Source organism: Neopsephotus bourkii, unplaced genomic scaffold (assembly GCF_033783945.1).
Source record: "Neopsephotus bourkii isolate Nb327-2 ecotype Australia unplaced genomic scaffold, CSIRO-AGI_Nbou_v1 NB_1268, whole genome shotgun sequence".
Taxonomy (NCBI): Eukaryota; Metazoa; Chordata; class Aves; order Psittaciformes; family Psittacidae; genus Neopsephotus; species Neopsephotus bourkii.
Genome location: NW_026901753.1, coordinates 17,119 through 33,462, shown reverse-complemented (window position 1 = coordinate 33,462; position 16,344 = coordinate 17,119). Strand labels below are relative to the sequence as shown.

Below are 16,344 nucleotides of genomic sequence, written 5' to 3'. Positions count from 1 at the left end.
AGGGAACCTTCCATCTGCAGCCAGCTGAAGTGCATCAAGCAAAGGCAACCTGGGCTTCATTAGGAGGGCTAACCATGAATGCTTGTAGCTCTGCAAAGCCAGAGTTGTGCAGGAAGAACATGGATTTCTGGCTTTCCTGAGCCCCCGTCTCTGCCAGAAATCCTTTCTTGCCAGCCTCTTCCAGTCTTGCTTCCAAAATGCTTGAGTCTTTGACCTGTTTCTAAGTGAAATGAGGTGTTTTTCAAGAAAGATGTGTTCATTTCAATGTCTGCTTCCTGCCCGCTGCTTTGGCTGAAACCTGACAAGTCTCAGGTTAAGTTACTGCCAAGGGTAAAGGATGGAAAACCCCCAGGCTGTGGGAAAGACTGCAACATTATCCAGCTCCTGAGGTACCAAAGCCCCTGCCCAGAAAAGTGGCTTCCTCTGAGTCCTGAGCTGCAGGAGGAGGTTGTTGCCTTGGAGGCAGAGAGTGGCCTTTGCTCCAGTGCTCCTGCACTGCCTTTGTAAGGGTGAATGGAGCACCCAGGTGAAAAGGTGCTGGTGACTGTGGAGGTGGGAGGTGCTGCTCCGTCCCCTGCTGTGGGACTGGGTTCAGAGGCCCTGAAGGGAGAGCAGAAGATCAAGGCTTTCCCAGAGGGTAACAGTTCATTCTCTAACAGGGAAGGGGGCTGGAGGCAGCTCCTGGGTGTTTGCTTCTAACAGCGCAATGCCGCCTTGCTTGGACAGAGGGAAAGAGAAGCTTCCGAGCAGTAATGGTAGGACAGGAGCTGAGTTGGATGGTTTCCCACTAGGGAGGGATGTGCCTGTGGGCAAGATGCTCGCTGGAGACTCCTCCAGGCTTTCCAAAGGGCCTTTAATGTGTTGCCTTGTTAGGAGACCATAATGTATGTGCCTTTGAATGAGAGTCACCCTGGACACCCTTGTACTTCCCGACAACTTCAACAGTACAACCAGCATTTCTTTACTGTCCTCCTGTTCTGAGATGGTGGAGATTAGGCCTGAAGAGGTGGCAGGCAGAGCTGTTAACTGCTGGTCTGTCTCCGTTCCCTGGCAGGCCTCAGTGAAACCAGAAGGGTGGTTGCATGCACCTGCACCTGATGGGGAGCACCTTCTGGCCCCGGGACAGGCAGCCCAAGTGTCTTCATGCTCTGGTTTCTCTTGCCCATGCAGCATCCAAGTGTTCCAGTGCCTGAAGCACAAGGGCACGAGCGGGTGGATGCTGCTGGTGGATGGTTTCTGTGCGGCAGAGCAGGTTCTCCAGCGCTCCCCAGACCAACTGGAGATGCTCCCCAAGGTCCCGCTGGAGCAGGAGGATGTCAAGAATGTGGGAGACTGTCACAACCCCGTGATTGGAATTGGGCCAGTTCTCAGTGTCTGCCCCTGAAGAAGGAGCTTTATCTCCTCAGGTAACACCCATGTGAGGCCTCTTGCCAATGGGGAGGAGAGGGGATTGTGGCAGAGAGTGGAGGATTTTCAGGAGATACCCTAAACTAAAATGGCACCTTCTAGTGGAAGGTGTCCCTGCCTGGGACAGGGCTTGGAACTGGATGACCTTTAAGGTCCTTTCCAATCCAAACCAGGCTGTGGTTCTATGAAAAAACAATCTCTATTTGAGGGGCAGCAGTGAAGCCACAGGAACAGCCCAGGTTTCTTCCTGGGCTGTGCACTGCTGCTTTAGAGGAGGTGTCAGAGGCACCCATACAAGGATGGGTGTCAGTGCTGAGCTCTGGCTTTTCACTCCTCTCTTCCTCACTTCACCTCCATGCCTCCATCTCCATTCGTTTGAGAGGCAGTAGGATTCAGCCCTTCCAAAGGAAATTTGGGCTGCTTTCTGCAGCTCCAGCCTGGCTTAGTGCAGGAGCCTGTCCAGCACTGCTTTGCACTTTAATTCTGACAGCCTGTGGCCTCACCCTTTGCTGTGGCACATCCTTCCATGGGACACCAGCACGAACACTTTTGCACTTGGTAGCATACTCCTTGCTCCCAGTGCTGGGTATTCTCCTGACAGTCCTGCACTTGCAGTGTAACCTCTCCTGTCCTCTCTCTGGCTTCCCTTAAACACTGCCTCATCCCCCAGGCTCCTGCGGTTCCCTGTGGGAATACCTGGCTGTGCCCCTGGAGCCACGGGGGCAGTCTCTGACCTCTTCTTTGCTTGTAGATACAACAGCTACGCTCGTGCTCTCATCAACACGGCGCCCTACGACGTTGTGCACCGCTGGGACGCTGCTCACCGCACCCTCACCACTGAGCTCCAGAGACCAGAGAATGAACCCTGGGTCAAACTGAAGCCAGGCAAGGTAGGGCTTGGAGCTGGGAGACTCGCCTGGGTTTTGTGCAGGGAGGGAAGCATGGTCCTTTGGATGTGCTTGCTGCCACTGAGGTGGCTGCTTCAGGCAAGCTCCACATACTGCAGCTTTCTTCGCAGGTCTTCTAAGGTGGCCTGTATTACAGTACTGGCATCTGTTGTGAGGGGGATGTGTTCCTCCTCTTGTAAAAGAATATGAGCTTCCAGGTAAGGCAGAAATGTGTAGCTCAAACCCTGCCTCAGAGGAAGGTTAGGCCCAGCTAGAGGAGAGGAGAAAGATCTTCTCAGTGGCTGCAGTGAGGATCCTCAGAAGCAGAGGGGCTGGGAACACCTAGTGTTCGACCTCTAACTTCCTCCAGAAGAAACTTCAAGTGTGTTGGAAATCCAAAGGTGTAGGAAGCCGAATTTACTTCTGCTCTGAGGTTATCTTTGAACCCTCAGTGGAAGGAAAAAGCTCTGCCCTGTGCTCTGAAAGGCTGATGCTGGGTTCAGCATTGGAGGAGCTTGAAGAGCTGGAGCCACAGTTGTAGACCTGAAGGTGTTGCAGTGCATAGCTTCTTCCTTCAGCTGTGTCTGCGTGAAGGGGCTTTATTCCTTCAGGGGCTAGATGCAGCCTGCGCCCAGGGCCCCAGAAACGAAAGGGTCAAGGGGGGAAAAAGGATGATCTTAGAGCCCCCCAACCCTTGTGTTCCTGAGGATGCTGGGGGCAAGTGAAACTCTAGAGGCAGGAGATGGCCCCTCACGGCTCCTCTCTTGGGAGCAACCCAAGGGGCACAGAGTGTGCAGCTGCAGGTGAGCTCAAGGGGTGCAATAAGACTCCCAAAGTAGTGTTCAACGCACACGCCAAGGGCTGGCTCCTGCATCCGTCACCACTCATAACTCCCTTCTGAGATAAGAGGTGCTTGACCTGAGTGACGATGGAATAGTCGACTGGAAGCCACGCACATTTTACTCCATCCTTCAAGCTATAATTGCCCCTGGCAGTGCTTACACCCGGGTTAGCCTGCCCTCGGGCTCCACCAGCATGCATCACCCATCACCAGAGCTGGAGCCTCTGGGCCACTCACCAGCACGCAGGCTGCTCTCTCCGTCTTTCCAGCCAAGACAGTTTTTACCTCGACTCTAAAGAGCAAAGTGGAGACAAAAGAAATGGGTAACTCCTGCTTCTTTGTTAATACTCCTGCTTCCCTTCCCTTACATCTCCTTCTCGACAGGCTGGAGAAATAGGCTGACAAGAACTGCAAAGGTTTAACAAGAGCCAAGTGCAAGGAGCTGTACCTGGGAATGAAAAGCTCCATGAACCAGGAAATGTTGGGGAATAACTGTTTGGAAAGCAGCTTTGCAGAATAGGATGCGAGGGTCCTGGCGGACACAAAATTGAAAGGAAGATGGCAATACGCCCTTGCTACCAAGAAGTTAAATGGTCTACTGGGTTGAATACACCAAACCCAGTGCCCTCACAAGAGGAAGACCAGCAGCTCCAAGAACTCCTCTGCACCCGCAAAGACATCACACCACCAGTAATGCTCGAAGGCAACACCAGCAGTGGCCAAAGGAGCCGGGCCAGCAGCAGGGCCACTCGCTGACCCTGCGGGACCAGGAGGCTCCATTTTGCACCCAGAAACCTTCCTCTCTCTGTTATTAAACACTTGAACATCCCAGAAAGCGTCTGGCGCTGCTGTCCAAGCTTCCAGCTGAGGATGAAGCAGTGGCAAATACAATGGAGAGCCCATGGCGACAGCCCCCAGCCACGCCCTGTGACGACCCCAGCCACGCCCTGTGACGTCCCCCCCATTGTGACCTTGCTGCTCGCCCTGCTCATATTCCACCCAGGTACTCCCATAGGGCAGTTGCTGTGGGAGACGGCTCTGAGGAGCTCTCAGAGGAGCACGTGCAGCAGCATCACTCAGCGCCCCAGAGGAAGGTCTTTCTGGACTGCCGGTGCCAGCAGCACCCGGGGTGCACCAACCCTGTGCTATGGATGCACAGTGTGTGGGGGGCTTCCCAGCCTCTGCCTGGGTGTTCCTTTTCCGGAAGTACCCTCAGCTGCTGCTCTTGCTGCAGGCCTGGGTCTTTCAGGAGATGAAGCGGTTCTTTGGCGGGCGCAGCTTGAAGGCATACCTGATGACACGCATGATCCTGGACGCGCTGCCCGCCTACGGCCTGGATGAAGGTTTCCTGGATGCGGTGCTGCGCCCCGACCTGCGGAGCCACACGTCGAGGTTCGTGCGAAGGCTCCTGGAGGCCACAGAGGAGTGCGCGGAAGAAGTGCTGAAACTCATGATCCGCGAGGACTCCTGTGCTGGCAGCGGCTTGGGGAAGAGCCCCAGAGCCAGCGAGTGCTGGTCTGAGTTCAGCTGGTGGCAGGAGGGCAGCCCTGTGGCCAGCACCAGCTGGAGGGCGTGCCATGTGCGACGCAAGGGCAAGCTCGTGGTGAGGATCACCTCCTCCGGCAGCCAGCACAGAGGTGAGTGGACCGTCACCACCAGCGTGACCCACTCTGACCGCCCCGAGCCCAGCCCCAGCCCCACTGCCTGCACGCTGGGGACCCCTGTGCCCAGAGCAGCCCCCTCCGGCAGCGCTGCTGCAGCGGACGCAGACGCGCTCCCGAGCACCTCGACCGCTGCCGTGCAGGGGGGTCCTGCCTGCGTCCCCGCTCCCATCCCAGCGGAGCAGGAAGAGGCACAGCAGGAGCCAGGGCAGGCTGTGCCCGGGGCCTCTGCTCCCCGCTGGGGAAGGGCCGGCTCCAAGCGGAAGAGCAGCAGCTCTGAAGACTCCGCTGCACCCCCCAAGAAGCGGCCCCGCCACTGATGATCCAAGGCGACACCAGCAGTGGCCAAAGGAGCCGGGCCAGCAGCAGGGCCACTCGCTGACCCTGCGGGACCAGGAGGCTCCATTTTTCACCCACAAACCTTCCTCTCTCTCTTATTAAACACTCAAACATCCCAGAAAGCGCCTGGTGCTGTTGTCCAAGTTTCCAGCTGAGGATGAAGCATCATCCTACCCTACAGCCCCCCCTTCACACACACTTCATCCTTCCTGAGGGTGCTTCAACACAGGGCCTTTGCTTGGAAGGTGTCTCTTGGTACCTCAGTTCCAGACACAGCAGCTGGAACAACTTTTGTGTCCTTTCAGAGAGGAAAAAAGAAAATGAAATGAAGCTGCTCCTCTCACAGGGGAGAGGAAGCTGTGACTTGTGCAGTTGCAATCCTGCCCCAGGAAGGTTTTCTCTTTCTCTGTGACTTTCCCCACCTGCAGTCGATTTAATCAGTTCTGGCTGTCCCAAGGACTTGTAGCAGTGGTGTGATGCTGTTTCTCTGCAGTTTGCAGAAGGGGAGAGCTCTGTCTGGACACTGTCCTCAAGGAAGCCATGCCATTAGAGTATCTTCTATGTAGGCCAAGTCAGAGTCCCACAGGATCAGGGCTTTTTGGGAACAAATGGTGCACAGGGGATTAACAGACTGCCCCTATGTCAGGCGGTGCTGTTCAACCTGCCTGGGCTCAGGAAGCATCGCTGCCACCAGCGCACAGAGCCTGGGCAGGGTGTGGGTGCCCAAGAGCCAGCAGTTTCGGGCTTCCTTCCCTCCTCCTGCACAGCCCGCTCTCAAGCCCCCAGTGGCAGGCATTATGCCCCCCCCATGTCTGGGGAGGACTTTCAGACGTGTCCCCATGTCCCCTCAGCTCCCCGCTGCCGTTCTAACCAGCAAGTGTCGAACAAAAGCCTCCAGAACCCGAGCACAGCTTTGGCAGAGCCAAGCTACCCAACCGAAAAGCTGCCCCCCATGGCTTCCCTCTGCCCAGGCACGCTTCCTGCCTAGGGTTTCATTGTCCCTGGGGCACTGCTCAGTGCACCTCTGACACAGCTGGCCTCCAGGTACAGGGCCCTGGCTCTACAAGCCCCTGGGTGCTGCCCTGGCAGCTCTGTTGCCCTGGGTGCCCAGCACTGTGCTTCCTTCTCCTCTTCCATCCTCTCCTCTCCACCCTCCCCAGCAGAGCTGTGCAGCCATGGCAGGGCACACTGCCAGAGACCAGAAGGTGCAGGGACCACCAAGAGCAGGGCTGCAGCCGAGCTGCTCTAGCAAAGCCCTGGGAGAGGGCTGCCCTTCAGTAGGACTGAAACTCCTCTGTCCTGCAGTGTTCTTGCCCTGCCCCACCAGAGCTCATCCCCCGCTGAGTGTGTATTTCACAGCCACCAAGGAAAGACCCTCAGTGTCAGACACCGTGCTTTGCACACAGGTCTTTACTGATCAGATGGAAGCACTGCTGGTAACAGCCTGGCTGCCCGGCGCTGCTGCTTGGGATCCTGGAGGAGGCTTTTGCTGGACATCAATCTTGGGATGTAAAAGTTGTGACTGGGCTGGGCCAGCCCTGGTGGCAGATCCTCTGGTGTTGAGCAACCAGGTGGCCTGTGGTAAGTGAGTATCCCAATGCTTGAAGGTTCCCCCACCCATTGCTCTCAGTGTAGTTTTTAACAGCCCATTGTACCTTTCGATTTTCCCAGAGGCTGGTGCATGGCAGGGGATGTGATATACCCACTCAATGCCGTGCTCTTTGGCCCAAGTGTCTGTAAGGTTATTCAGAAATGAGTCCCATTGTCTGACTCAGCTCTCCCTGGGGTGCCGTGTCCCCACAGGATCTGTTTCTCAAGGCCCAGGACAGTGTTCCGGGCAGTGGCGTGGGGCACAGCGTACGTTTCCAGCCATGTGGTGGTTGCTCCCACCATGGTAAGCTCATGGCGCTTGCCTCGGCGGGTTGGAGGCAGTGTGATATAGTCAATCTGCCAGGCCTCCCCATATTTATCCTTCAGCCATCATCCTCCATACCAAAGAGGCTTTAACCGTTTGGCTTGTTTAATTGCAGCACATGTTTCACACCCATGAATAACCTGGGCAATAGTGTCCATTGTTAAGTCCACCCCTCAATCACGAGCCCATCTCTTTGTTGCATCTCTGCCCTGATGGCCTGAAGTGTCATGGGCCCACCGGGCCAAAAATAATTCCCCTTTATGTTGCCAATCTAAGTCCATCTGAGCCACTTCAATCTCAGCAGCTTTATGCACTTGTTGGTAGTTCTGGTGTTCCTCAGTGGCCCGACTCTTGGGTGCATGGGCAACTACATTGTATACCTTCACCACCAGGCTCTGCATCGGGGCAGTGATATCTTGACACAGTGCAGCATCCCAGGTGGGTTTGCCTCTGTGTTGCCAGTTGCTCTGCTTCCATTGCTGCAACCACCACAATAGGGCATTTGCCACCCTCCATGAGTCAGTATAAAGTACTAGCCGCTTCTTTCCAACCTGAGCATCCCTGGTTCACTTGGAACCCCTCACCCCTTGTCCCATCGCTGAAGGTCCCTCCATGTCCTCCTTATGTTGAGGATGCAGCATTAGCAAAGAGGATGCAGCCCAGGCCATGGGGGGTGTTTATGGCTCCCATTGAGCTTCTCAGCCCCAAATCCATCCCATCTCCCCCCAGTCCTGACCCCCTTTGTGTCCCCACAGCGGGGGCATCGTTCCCATCTGCCCTGCTTGTGAGATGCTCTGAATCCCTATGGAATGCTGTGAATCCCTACGGGATGCTCTGCTTGCAGGATGCTCTGGAGCTCCCTTGTGCCACCAGCTCCTTCCTAAGATCCCTACATCAGGGAACATCCACACTGCAGCACAGAGATGTGGCATCATGGAGTCATGGAGTCATGGAATCATGGGATGGGTTGGGTTAAAGGCACCTTAAAGCTCATCCAGCTCCAACCCCTGCCATAGGCAAGGACACTTTCCATGGAGCAGAATGCTCCAAGCTCCATCCAACCATGCCCACTTCCAGGAACACCACACAAACCCCATTCGTTCTGCACCAATCCCTTTCCAAGCTCTTCTTCCCCCCCACCCCCCCCCCCCCCCAATTCCCTGGATTTTGGGTGCTTTTGAGGAGCAAAAAGCAGCAGTTTTGGGATCAATGTGGGATAAATCCTCACCAGGGACCTTGCTCCATGGGGATGCTGCATCTGCTCCCTGCATCCCACATCCTTGTGGTCCCTTGGGCACCTTCCTGGTCCTATTGGGGGGCTCCCATGTGCCTGTTTGAGCCTTTGGGTGCCTCCTATCTGCTTCCACTGCCCTTTGGAGTACCCCCATCCACCTTTGGGTGCTCCCCATCTGCTTCCATTGCCCTTTGGGGTCCCCCCATCCACCTTTGTGTCCCCCCCATCCATCTTTGGATGCCCCCCATTTGCTTCCATTTTCTGCATCCCACAGAGCTCCAGAGCATCCCATAGGGATTCAAGTCATCCCAAGCCCATCAGACCCCCCCCATCTCCCCATGGAACACCCCATGGAACCCCCCATGCCCCCCCCCCATGGAACCTTCCTCTCTATGACATCAGCCCCAGCACCAAGGGACCTGCATCCAGCACCCTAGGGCAGTTGCGCTTTGGGCACAGTGGTGGTAGCAGCTCCTTGGTGGCAGCAGCTCCTTGGTTGCACCTCCTTGGTGGCAGCATCTTGGTGTCATCCTCAGTGGTGGTGGCAGCTCCTGTGTGTCACCCTCAGCGCTGATGGCAGCAATGGCTTTGCTCCATGTCCTCATCGTGCTGTCATTGCCCTGGCTCGTGCATGGCTCCTGGGACAGCTGTGGGTGAGTGGCACCAGGCTCCGGGTATTCCATAGAGAGGTGCTGCTGCTTGCTTCCAACCATGGTCACACCAGTGGGGTGGTGGGACTGGGAGAACCCCGCTTCTTCGCCATCACCCCATGTGGTGGCACAGCCTAGCTATGGGGCACCCCATAGGGTCCCTTGTCCCTGCAGCACCCTAGGGGGTGGGATGATGCTCATCTTTGGGACACCCCATAGCGTCCCTTGTCCCTGCATCACCCAGTGGGGTGGGACGATGCTCGCTCTTCATTCCTAACCATCAAGTGTTGGGCTTCTGCTTCCAGAGGGACCTGCGGTACCCGTCCCATGGCTGATTACTATGGGATGTCACGCATTGTCGGAGGCATGGATGCGCACCAGGGCGCCTGGCCATGGATGGTCAGCATCCAGTTCCCCACGGCCACCGGCTTCTCGCACATCTGCGGGGGCTCCCTCATCACCCCCCAATGGGTCCCCACGGCCGCTCACTGCTTCATCGGGCAAAAGTAAGGGGGAGAAGGGATTCCAGCCATAGGGAATAGGCAAGGAGCAGCTCCCATCCCGTCTCCTTCCCTATCCTGGATGCACTGGGAAGAGCACTCAGGAGAAGGCTACTTCCAGCTTGACATCCCTTGAGCCTAAGGTTTGCTGGGGCAGCACTTTCCTTTGGGAAGCAGAAGCAATGTGGCTCCTTCCAACCCCTCTTCTCCATAGAATGGATTAGAATGGAATAGGATGGGATGGAATGGAACGGGATGGAATGGGATGGATCATGGAATGGGTTGGGTGGCAAAGGAGCTTGGGATCATCCAGTTCCAAGCCCTTGCCATGGGCAGAGATGCCTTCCATAGAGCAGCTTGCTCCAAGCTGGCCTTGAGTGCTGTCAGGGATGGAGCATCCAAACCTTCTCCATCCACCCCATCCCAGTGCCCCAGCACCCTCATAGGGAATCCCTTCCTTGTCTCCAACCTGCAATTCCGTCGGATCCCATCACCCCTTTTCCTATTGCTCCAATCCCTGCTCTTCCACTCCCTCCCAGCTTCACCACGGATTGGTACGTGATGGTTGGAATCACGGACCTGGCTTGGGCCAATTCAGAGACCCAGAAACGTTGGATGCGGAAGGTCGTGGTCCATGAGTATTACACCAAGGCCTCCGACGGCTTCGACATCGCCTTGGTGGAGCTGGACCAGCCAGTGCAGTGCGGGTACCACGTGCAGCTCGCCTGCCTGCCCGATGCGACACTCAGGGTATCCCAGCTCTCTGAGTGCTTCATCAGCGGATGGGGCGCAAAGGAAGCCAGAAGTGAGTGCCCAACGGCCCCGTTGGCCTTGGATTGCTGGGTCATGGATTCATGGAATGGGATGAAAGGGAGGGTAAAGATCATCCAGGTCTATTGGAGGTTGCTCTGACTGGGGTGGAGCATCCCAACCTTCTCCATCCAACCCATCCCAGTCTCCCACCACTTCCTTCTCTTCAACCTGAGCATCCCTGGTTCAGTTGGAACCCCTCACCCCTTGCCCTATCGCTGAAGGTCCCTCCATGTCCTCCTTATGTTGAGGATGCAGCATCAGCAAAGGGGATGCAGCCCAGGCCATGGGGGAGGTGTTTATGGCTCCCATGGAGCTTCTCAGCCCCAAATGCCCCCAAATCCATCCCTTCTACCCCCAGTCCTGACCCCCTTTGTGTCCCCACAGCGGGGGCATCGTCCCCATCTGCCCTGCAGGAGGCCAAGGTCCGCCTCATCAACGTCCAGGTCTGCAACAGCAGCCTGTGGTACCGAGGGGCCATCAAGAGCCACAACCTCTGTGCTGGGTACCCCCAGGGGGGCATCGACACCTGCCAGGTAGGGATGTGCCACTGGGTCTTTCTTCTCCTCTCCCATCTGCAGGGCCTTGCTCTGCATCCCCCTTTGTCCCAGCTTTGGAAGCGCATCCAGCTCCTGGTCCAACATCCCCGCACAGGAACCATAGAGGATGGAGCTTTAAGAGCACTGAGATTCCACCACTAAACCATGTCGTGAGCATGAATTCATGGAATGAATTAGGTTGTGAAGGAGCTTAAAGCATCCAGTTCTAAGCAAGGGTCACGGATGCCTTCCATTAGACCAGGTTGCTCCAAGCCCCATCCATCCTTCTCCACCCAACCCATCCCAGTGTCCCACCACCCTCATAGTGAACAACTTCCCCTTACCTCCAACCCAAACTCCCCTGTTGTATTTGGAACCCATCACTCCTAGTCTTACGGCTCCAATCCATGCTGAAGGTCACTCTCCACACGCAAATGATGGAGAATCCTTCCATCCCCATGGGGTGACAGCGGTGGTCCCCTCACGCATTGCCATGGCGACCCGTGCCCATCCTCATCCTCTCCCGTTTTCCTCCATAAGGTGACAGTGGCGGTCCCTTCCGGTGTTGCCATGGCCGCCCATCCGCACCCTTATCGTCTCCGATTCTCCTCCATAGGGTGACAGCAGTGGTCCCCTCAGGCTTTGCCATGGCCACCAATCCCCATCCTCATCCCCTCTCTGATTCTCCTCCATAGGGTGACAGCGGTGGTCCCCTCAGGCATTGCCATGGCCACCAATCCCCATCCTCATCCCCTCTCTGATTCTCCTCCATAGGGTGACAGCGGCGGTCCCCTCATGTGCCGGGACACCCGTGCCAACTTCTTCTGGGTTGTGGGGCTGATGAGCTGGGGCCGCGGCTGTGCCAGGGCCAAGCAACTGGGGGTCTACACCTCCACACGGCACTTCCATGACTGGATCCTCCACCAGCTGGGGATGTTCCGCTCCGCGGGAGCCTCCACAACGCCCCTGACATGGAGCGACCAGTATGTCTCCCATGCTCCCATCCAGCAGACGATGCCGGCTCCGACAGCCTCCAGCATCAGTGGCATCTGCTCCTTCCCATACCGGCTGGTGAGGGAATTCATCAGTCAGGTGCAGGAGCTGCTGCAGGCTCTAAGGGGGAAGAAGACTTGAGGAGCGGCTTCACTTGAGCTTCACTAAAGTTGCCTTATTTTCCCATAAAGAAGATGCTTTGCCTGCCCATCTCCTGGTGCATGGGGAGGGATGGGAATGAGGGATGGAGGGCAGGGAACAGTGGGAAGCGGGAGCTGGAATCAACCAGGTTGGGAAAGACCTTCAGGAGCATCAAGTCTAATATTGCCCCACCATTAAAGCATGGCATAAAGAGGGAGGGGGGACAGCTTCCATTAGAGCAGGTTGCTCCAAGCCCCATCCATCCTTCTCCATCCAAGCCATCTCAGTGTCCCGACAGCCTCACTTCCTTATCTCCAACCTCAACTTCCCTGTTCGAGTTGGAACCCATCACCCCAGCTCCAATCCATGCTGAAGCCTCCCCTCCACACCCAAATAATGAAGGAGAACCCAAACTTCCATGGTTCTGCTCCATCTCTGCATCCAGCTGGAGCATCCCGCTTCCAGGCTTTGGATCTTCCCTTAGGACCTCACAAGCTTCAAGGCTGTATCCATCCCAGCACCAAGCACCCGTCCCAGCTCCCAACACCCATCCCAGCACCCTTTGGACCTCTCCCAAATGCCAGCACTGGGGTCCCCAGTGCCAGGAGCAGGGACTGGGGCCAGGGCTCACCCTTGTCCATCTGGCTGGGTCCCTATTCACCCCTCATCCCACGAAGATCCCATGAAGATCCCATTAGGACCCCATTAAGATCCCATTAAGTCTCCATTAGGATCCCATTAGGACTCCATTCTTATCACATTAATATGCCTTTAGGACCCAATTAATATCCTGTTAGGATGCCATTAGGGCCCTTTGGACCTCTCCCAAATGCCAGCACTGGGGTCCCCAGTGGCAGGAGCAGGGACTGGGGCCAGGGCTCACCCTTGTCCATCTGGCTGGGTCCCTATTCACCCCTCATCCCACGAAGATCCCATGAAGATCCCATTAGGACCCCATTAAGATCCTATTAAGTCTCCATTAGGATCCCATTAGGACTCCATTCTTATCACATTAATATGCCTTTAGGACCCAACTAATATCCCATTAGGGTGCCATTAGGACCCCATTAGGATCCATTAAGACCACATTAAGTTGCCATGAGGATCCAATTAGGACCCCATTAATATCCCATTAGGATGACATTAGGACCCCTTTAGGACCCCATTAAGATCCAGTTAGGATCCATTAAGGCCCCATTAAGATCCTATTAAGAGCCCATTAAGATCCTGTCGTGGTTTAAGCCCAGCCATGCAGCTCGTTCACTCACTCCCCCCCTTCCTCCCTCCCCCTACTCCCAGAGGGACGGAGAGGTGAATCGAAAAGAATGCAGCTCCCCCCGGTTGAGGTAAGAACAGTTTAGTAACTCAGGTATAACACAGATCACTGCTGCTACACCAATAGTAGCAATGATAAAGGAAACACCAAGGGAAGAAAGTACACCACCTCTCCACCCGCCGACCGATAAATCGCCACCCCAGCCCGACCAAGCACCGACTGATACCCAGTCCAAAGCCGCAGTCCTCGCCCTTCCGGGTCACTCCCCGTTACATCCCGGGCATGACGTGCTGTGGTACGGAATACCTCTTTGGTCAGTTTGGGTCAGGTGTCCTGTCCCTGCTTCCTCCCAGCTTCCCTCCTCCCTGGCAGAGCATGAGGCTCACAAAGTCCTTGGGCAGACCAAACATTAGAGCAGTAACTAAGAACATCGGTGCTATCAGCTGTCGTGGTTTAACCCAACCAAACAGCTTGTTCACTTACTCCCAGTGAGTGGTGCCAGGCTGGAAGCAATCGAGGCCCACGTTAGTCCGCCCCCCCCCTTCCCCAGGGGTTGCCGCCCCCTTTTCCCGCTCCTAGAGGAGTGGGGAGGAGAATCGAAGGAATGCAACTCCCACGGGCTGAGATAAGAACAGTCTAGCAACTAATGTACAATACGAATCACCACCGCTACCACCAACGACAACAATGATAAGAGAAAATAGCAAAGGATAGGAGTACAATACCACGCGCCGAACCACCAGTCCGACCCGGCCTACCCCCTCTCCTTCCGGGTACCTCCCAGTTCCTCCCTGGGCATGACGTGCTGTGGTATGGAATACCTCTTTGGTCAGTTTGGGTCAGGTGTCCTGTCTCTGCTTCCTCCCGGCCTCCCCTCCTCCCTGGCAGAGCATGAGACTCACAAAGTCCTTGGCCAAACCAAAACATCATTCTTATCAGCTTTGTTCCGAGCCCGAAAGTCAAAACACAGCACTGCACCAGCTACCAAGAAGGAGAAAAAATGACTGCTGCTGCTAAACCCAGGACATTATCCACCCCTTATTCCATACCATTCACGTCATGCTCAGATCCTACATTTTCAATATACCATCACTCCAATCTCAGTGCACTTCTATCTTAGTGCAAAGACTAGTCCCTATAAAGCTGCTGAGTCCATCTGGTCCATGATGTCAGGCTCCATCTCTTGTAACAGTCTTTCAGAACAGGAGAGGCCGCGTGCAGTATTGGGTCGTTGCCTGCTGATGCTGATCATTCCCTTACTGTAGAACTTGTCTGGTTCTGTCAAAGTTCTCTCTCTGTTGGGATGATGGTTGAAGGGAAGTCAGGGCTAGTCGCTGATGGCCTGAAGACATCTGGTTGATGGGCTATTAAAGTATTACACAACAGGCAACAACATACAATTAAGTTCATTGGCTGTTTTCCCCTAAAATTAAATCCCCTTGAGGTATACATCGGACTTCCCCATCATCCCGCATTACCCACTAAGTGTATCCAGGTCCCTGAGCAAAAGCAATCCCACGAGTGGGTTTGCCTTTACTTGAAGCAGGAATAACCCAGACTGTCTTCCCCAGCAAATTCTTCATATGCACCACAGGAACTTTGTCCCCCTCTACAATATGTAAAAGTTCCGATTGGGCTGGGCCAGCTCTGTTGGCAGATCCTCTGGTGTTGACCAACCAGGTGGCCTTTGGTGAGTATCCCAATGCTTGAAAGTTCCCCCACCCATTGCTCTCAGTGTAGTTTTTAACAGCCCATTGTACCTTTCGATTTTCCCAGAGGATGGTGCATGGTAGGGGATGTGATATACCCACTCAATGCCATGCTCTTTGGCCCAAGTGTCTATAAGGTTATTCCGGAAATGAGTCCCGTTGTCTGACTCAATTCTCTCTGGGGTGCCGTGTCGCCACAAAATGTGTTTCTCAAGGCCCAGGACAGTGTTCCGGGCAGTGGCGTGGGGCACAGCGTACGTTTCCAGCCATCCGGTGGTTGCTTCCACCATGGTAAGCACATGGCGCTTACCTTGGCGGGTTGGTGGCAGTGTGATATAATCAATCTGCCAGGCCTCCCCATATTTATACTTCAGCCATCGTCCTCCATACCAAAGAGGTTTTAACCGTTTGGCTTGTTTAATGGCAGCACATGTTTCACACTCATGAATAACCTGGGCAATAGTGTCCATTGTTAAGTCCACCCCTCGATCACGGGCCCATCTATATGTTGCATCTCTGCCCTGATGGCCTGAAGTGTCATGGGCCCACCGGGCCAGAAATAATTCACTTTTATGTTGCCAATCTAAGTCCATCTGAGCCACTTCAATCTTAGCAGCTTTATCCACTTGTTGGTTGTTCTGGTGTTCCTCAGTGGCCCGACTCTTGGGTACATGGGCATCTACATGACGTACCTTCACCACCAGGTTTTGCACCCGGGCAGCAATATCTTTCCACAGTGCAGCAGCCCAGATAGGTTTACCTCTACGTTGCCAGTTGCTCTGCTTCCATTGCTGCAACCACCCCCACAGGGCATTTGCCACCATCCATGAGTCAGTATAGAGATAAAGTACTGGCCACTTTTCTTGTTCAGCAATGTCCAGGGCCAGCTGGATGGCTTTCACCTCAGCAAACTGACTCGATTCACCCTCTCCTTCAGCAGTTTCTGCAACTTGTCGTCGAGGATTCCATACAGCTGCCTTCCATCTCTGATGTTTTCCCACAATATGGCAGGACCCATCAGTAAACAAGGCATACTGCTTTTCACTTTCTGACAGCTGATTATATGGTGGGGCCTCTTCAGCACGCATCACCTCCTCCTCTGGTGACATTCCAAAATCTTTGCCCTCTGGCCAGTCCATGATGACTTCTAGAATGCCTGGACGACTGGGATTTCCTATTCGAGCTCATTGTGTAATTAGTGCAGCCCATTTACTCCACGTAGCATCAGTTGCATGATGCGTAGAGGAGACCCTGCCTTTGAACATCCAGCCTAGCACGGGCAACCGGGGTGCCAGGAGGAGCTGTGCTTCGGTGCCAATCACTTCCGAAGCAGCTCGAACCCCTTCATAGGCTGCCAGTATCTCTTTCTCAGTTGGGGTATAGCTTGCCTCAGATCCTTTGTATCCCCGACTCCAAAAACCAAGGGGTTGACCTCGAGTCTC

At 55.1% G+C, this 16,344-nt stretch overlaps 2 protein-coding genes across 2 annotated transcripts; both read left to right on the top strand.

The window, feature by feature from the left end:
• The first annotated feature begins 785 nt into the window (after nt 1-785).
• On the top strand, nt 786-2,739 carry LOC133218537 (uncharacterized). Its single transcript, XM_061365035.1, is given in 3 exon segments — nt 786-1,373; nt 1,376-1,406; nt 2,159-2,739. Coding segments are annotated over 3 exon segments (852 nt in total). The 5' UTR covers nt 786-898; the 3' UTR covers nt 2,505-2,739.
• A 6,118-nt stretch (nt 2,740-8,857) lies between these two features.
• On the top strand, nt 8,858-11,917 carry LOC133218536 (acrosin-like). Its single transcript, XM_061365034.1, has 5 exons — nt 8,858-8,937; nt 9,240-9,440; nt 9,974-10,239; nt 10,632-10,780; nt 11,558-11,917. Exons 1-5 carry the CDS (start codon nt 8,858-8,860, stop codon nt 11,915-11,917), a joined length of 1,056 nt encoding a protein of 351 aa, XP_061221018.1.
• The last annotated feature ends 4,427 nt before the right edge of the window (nt 11,918-16,344 follow it).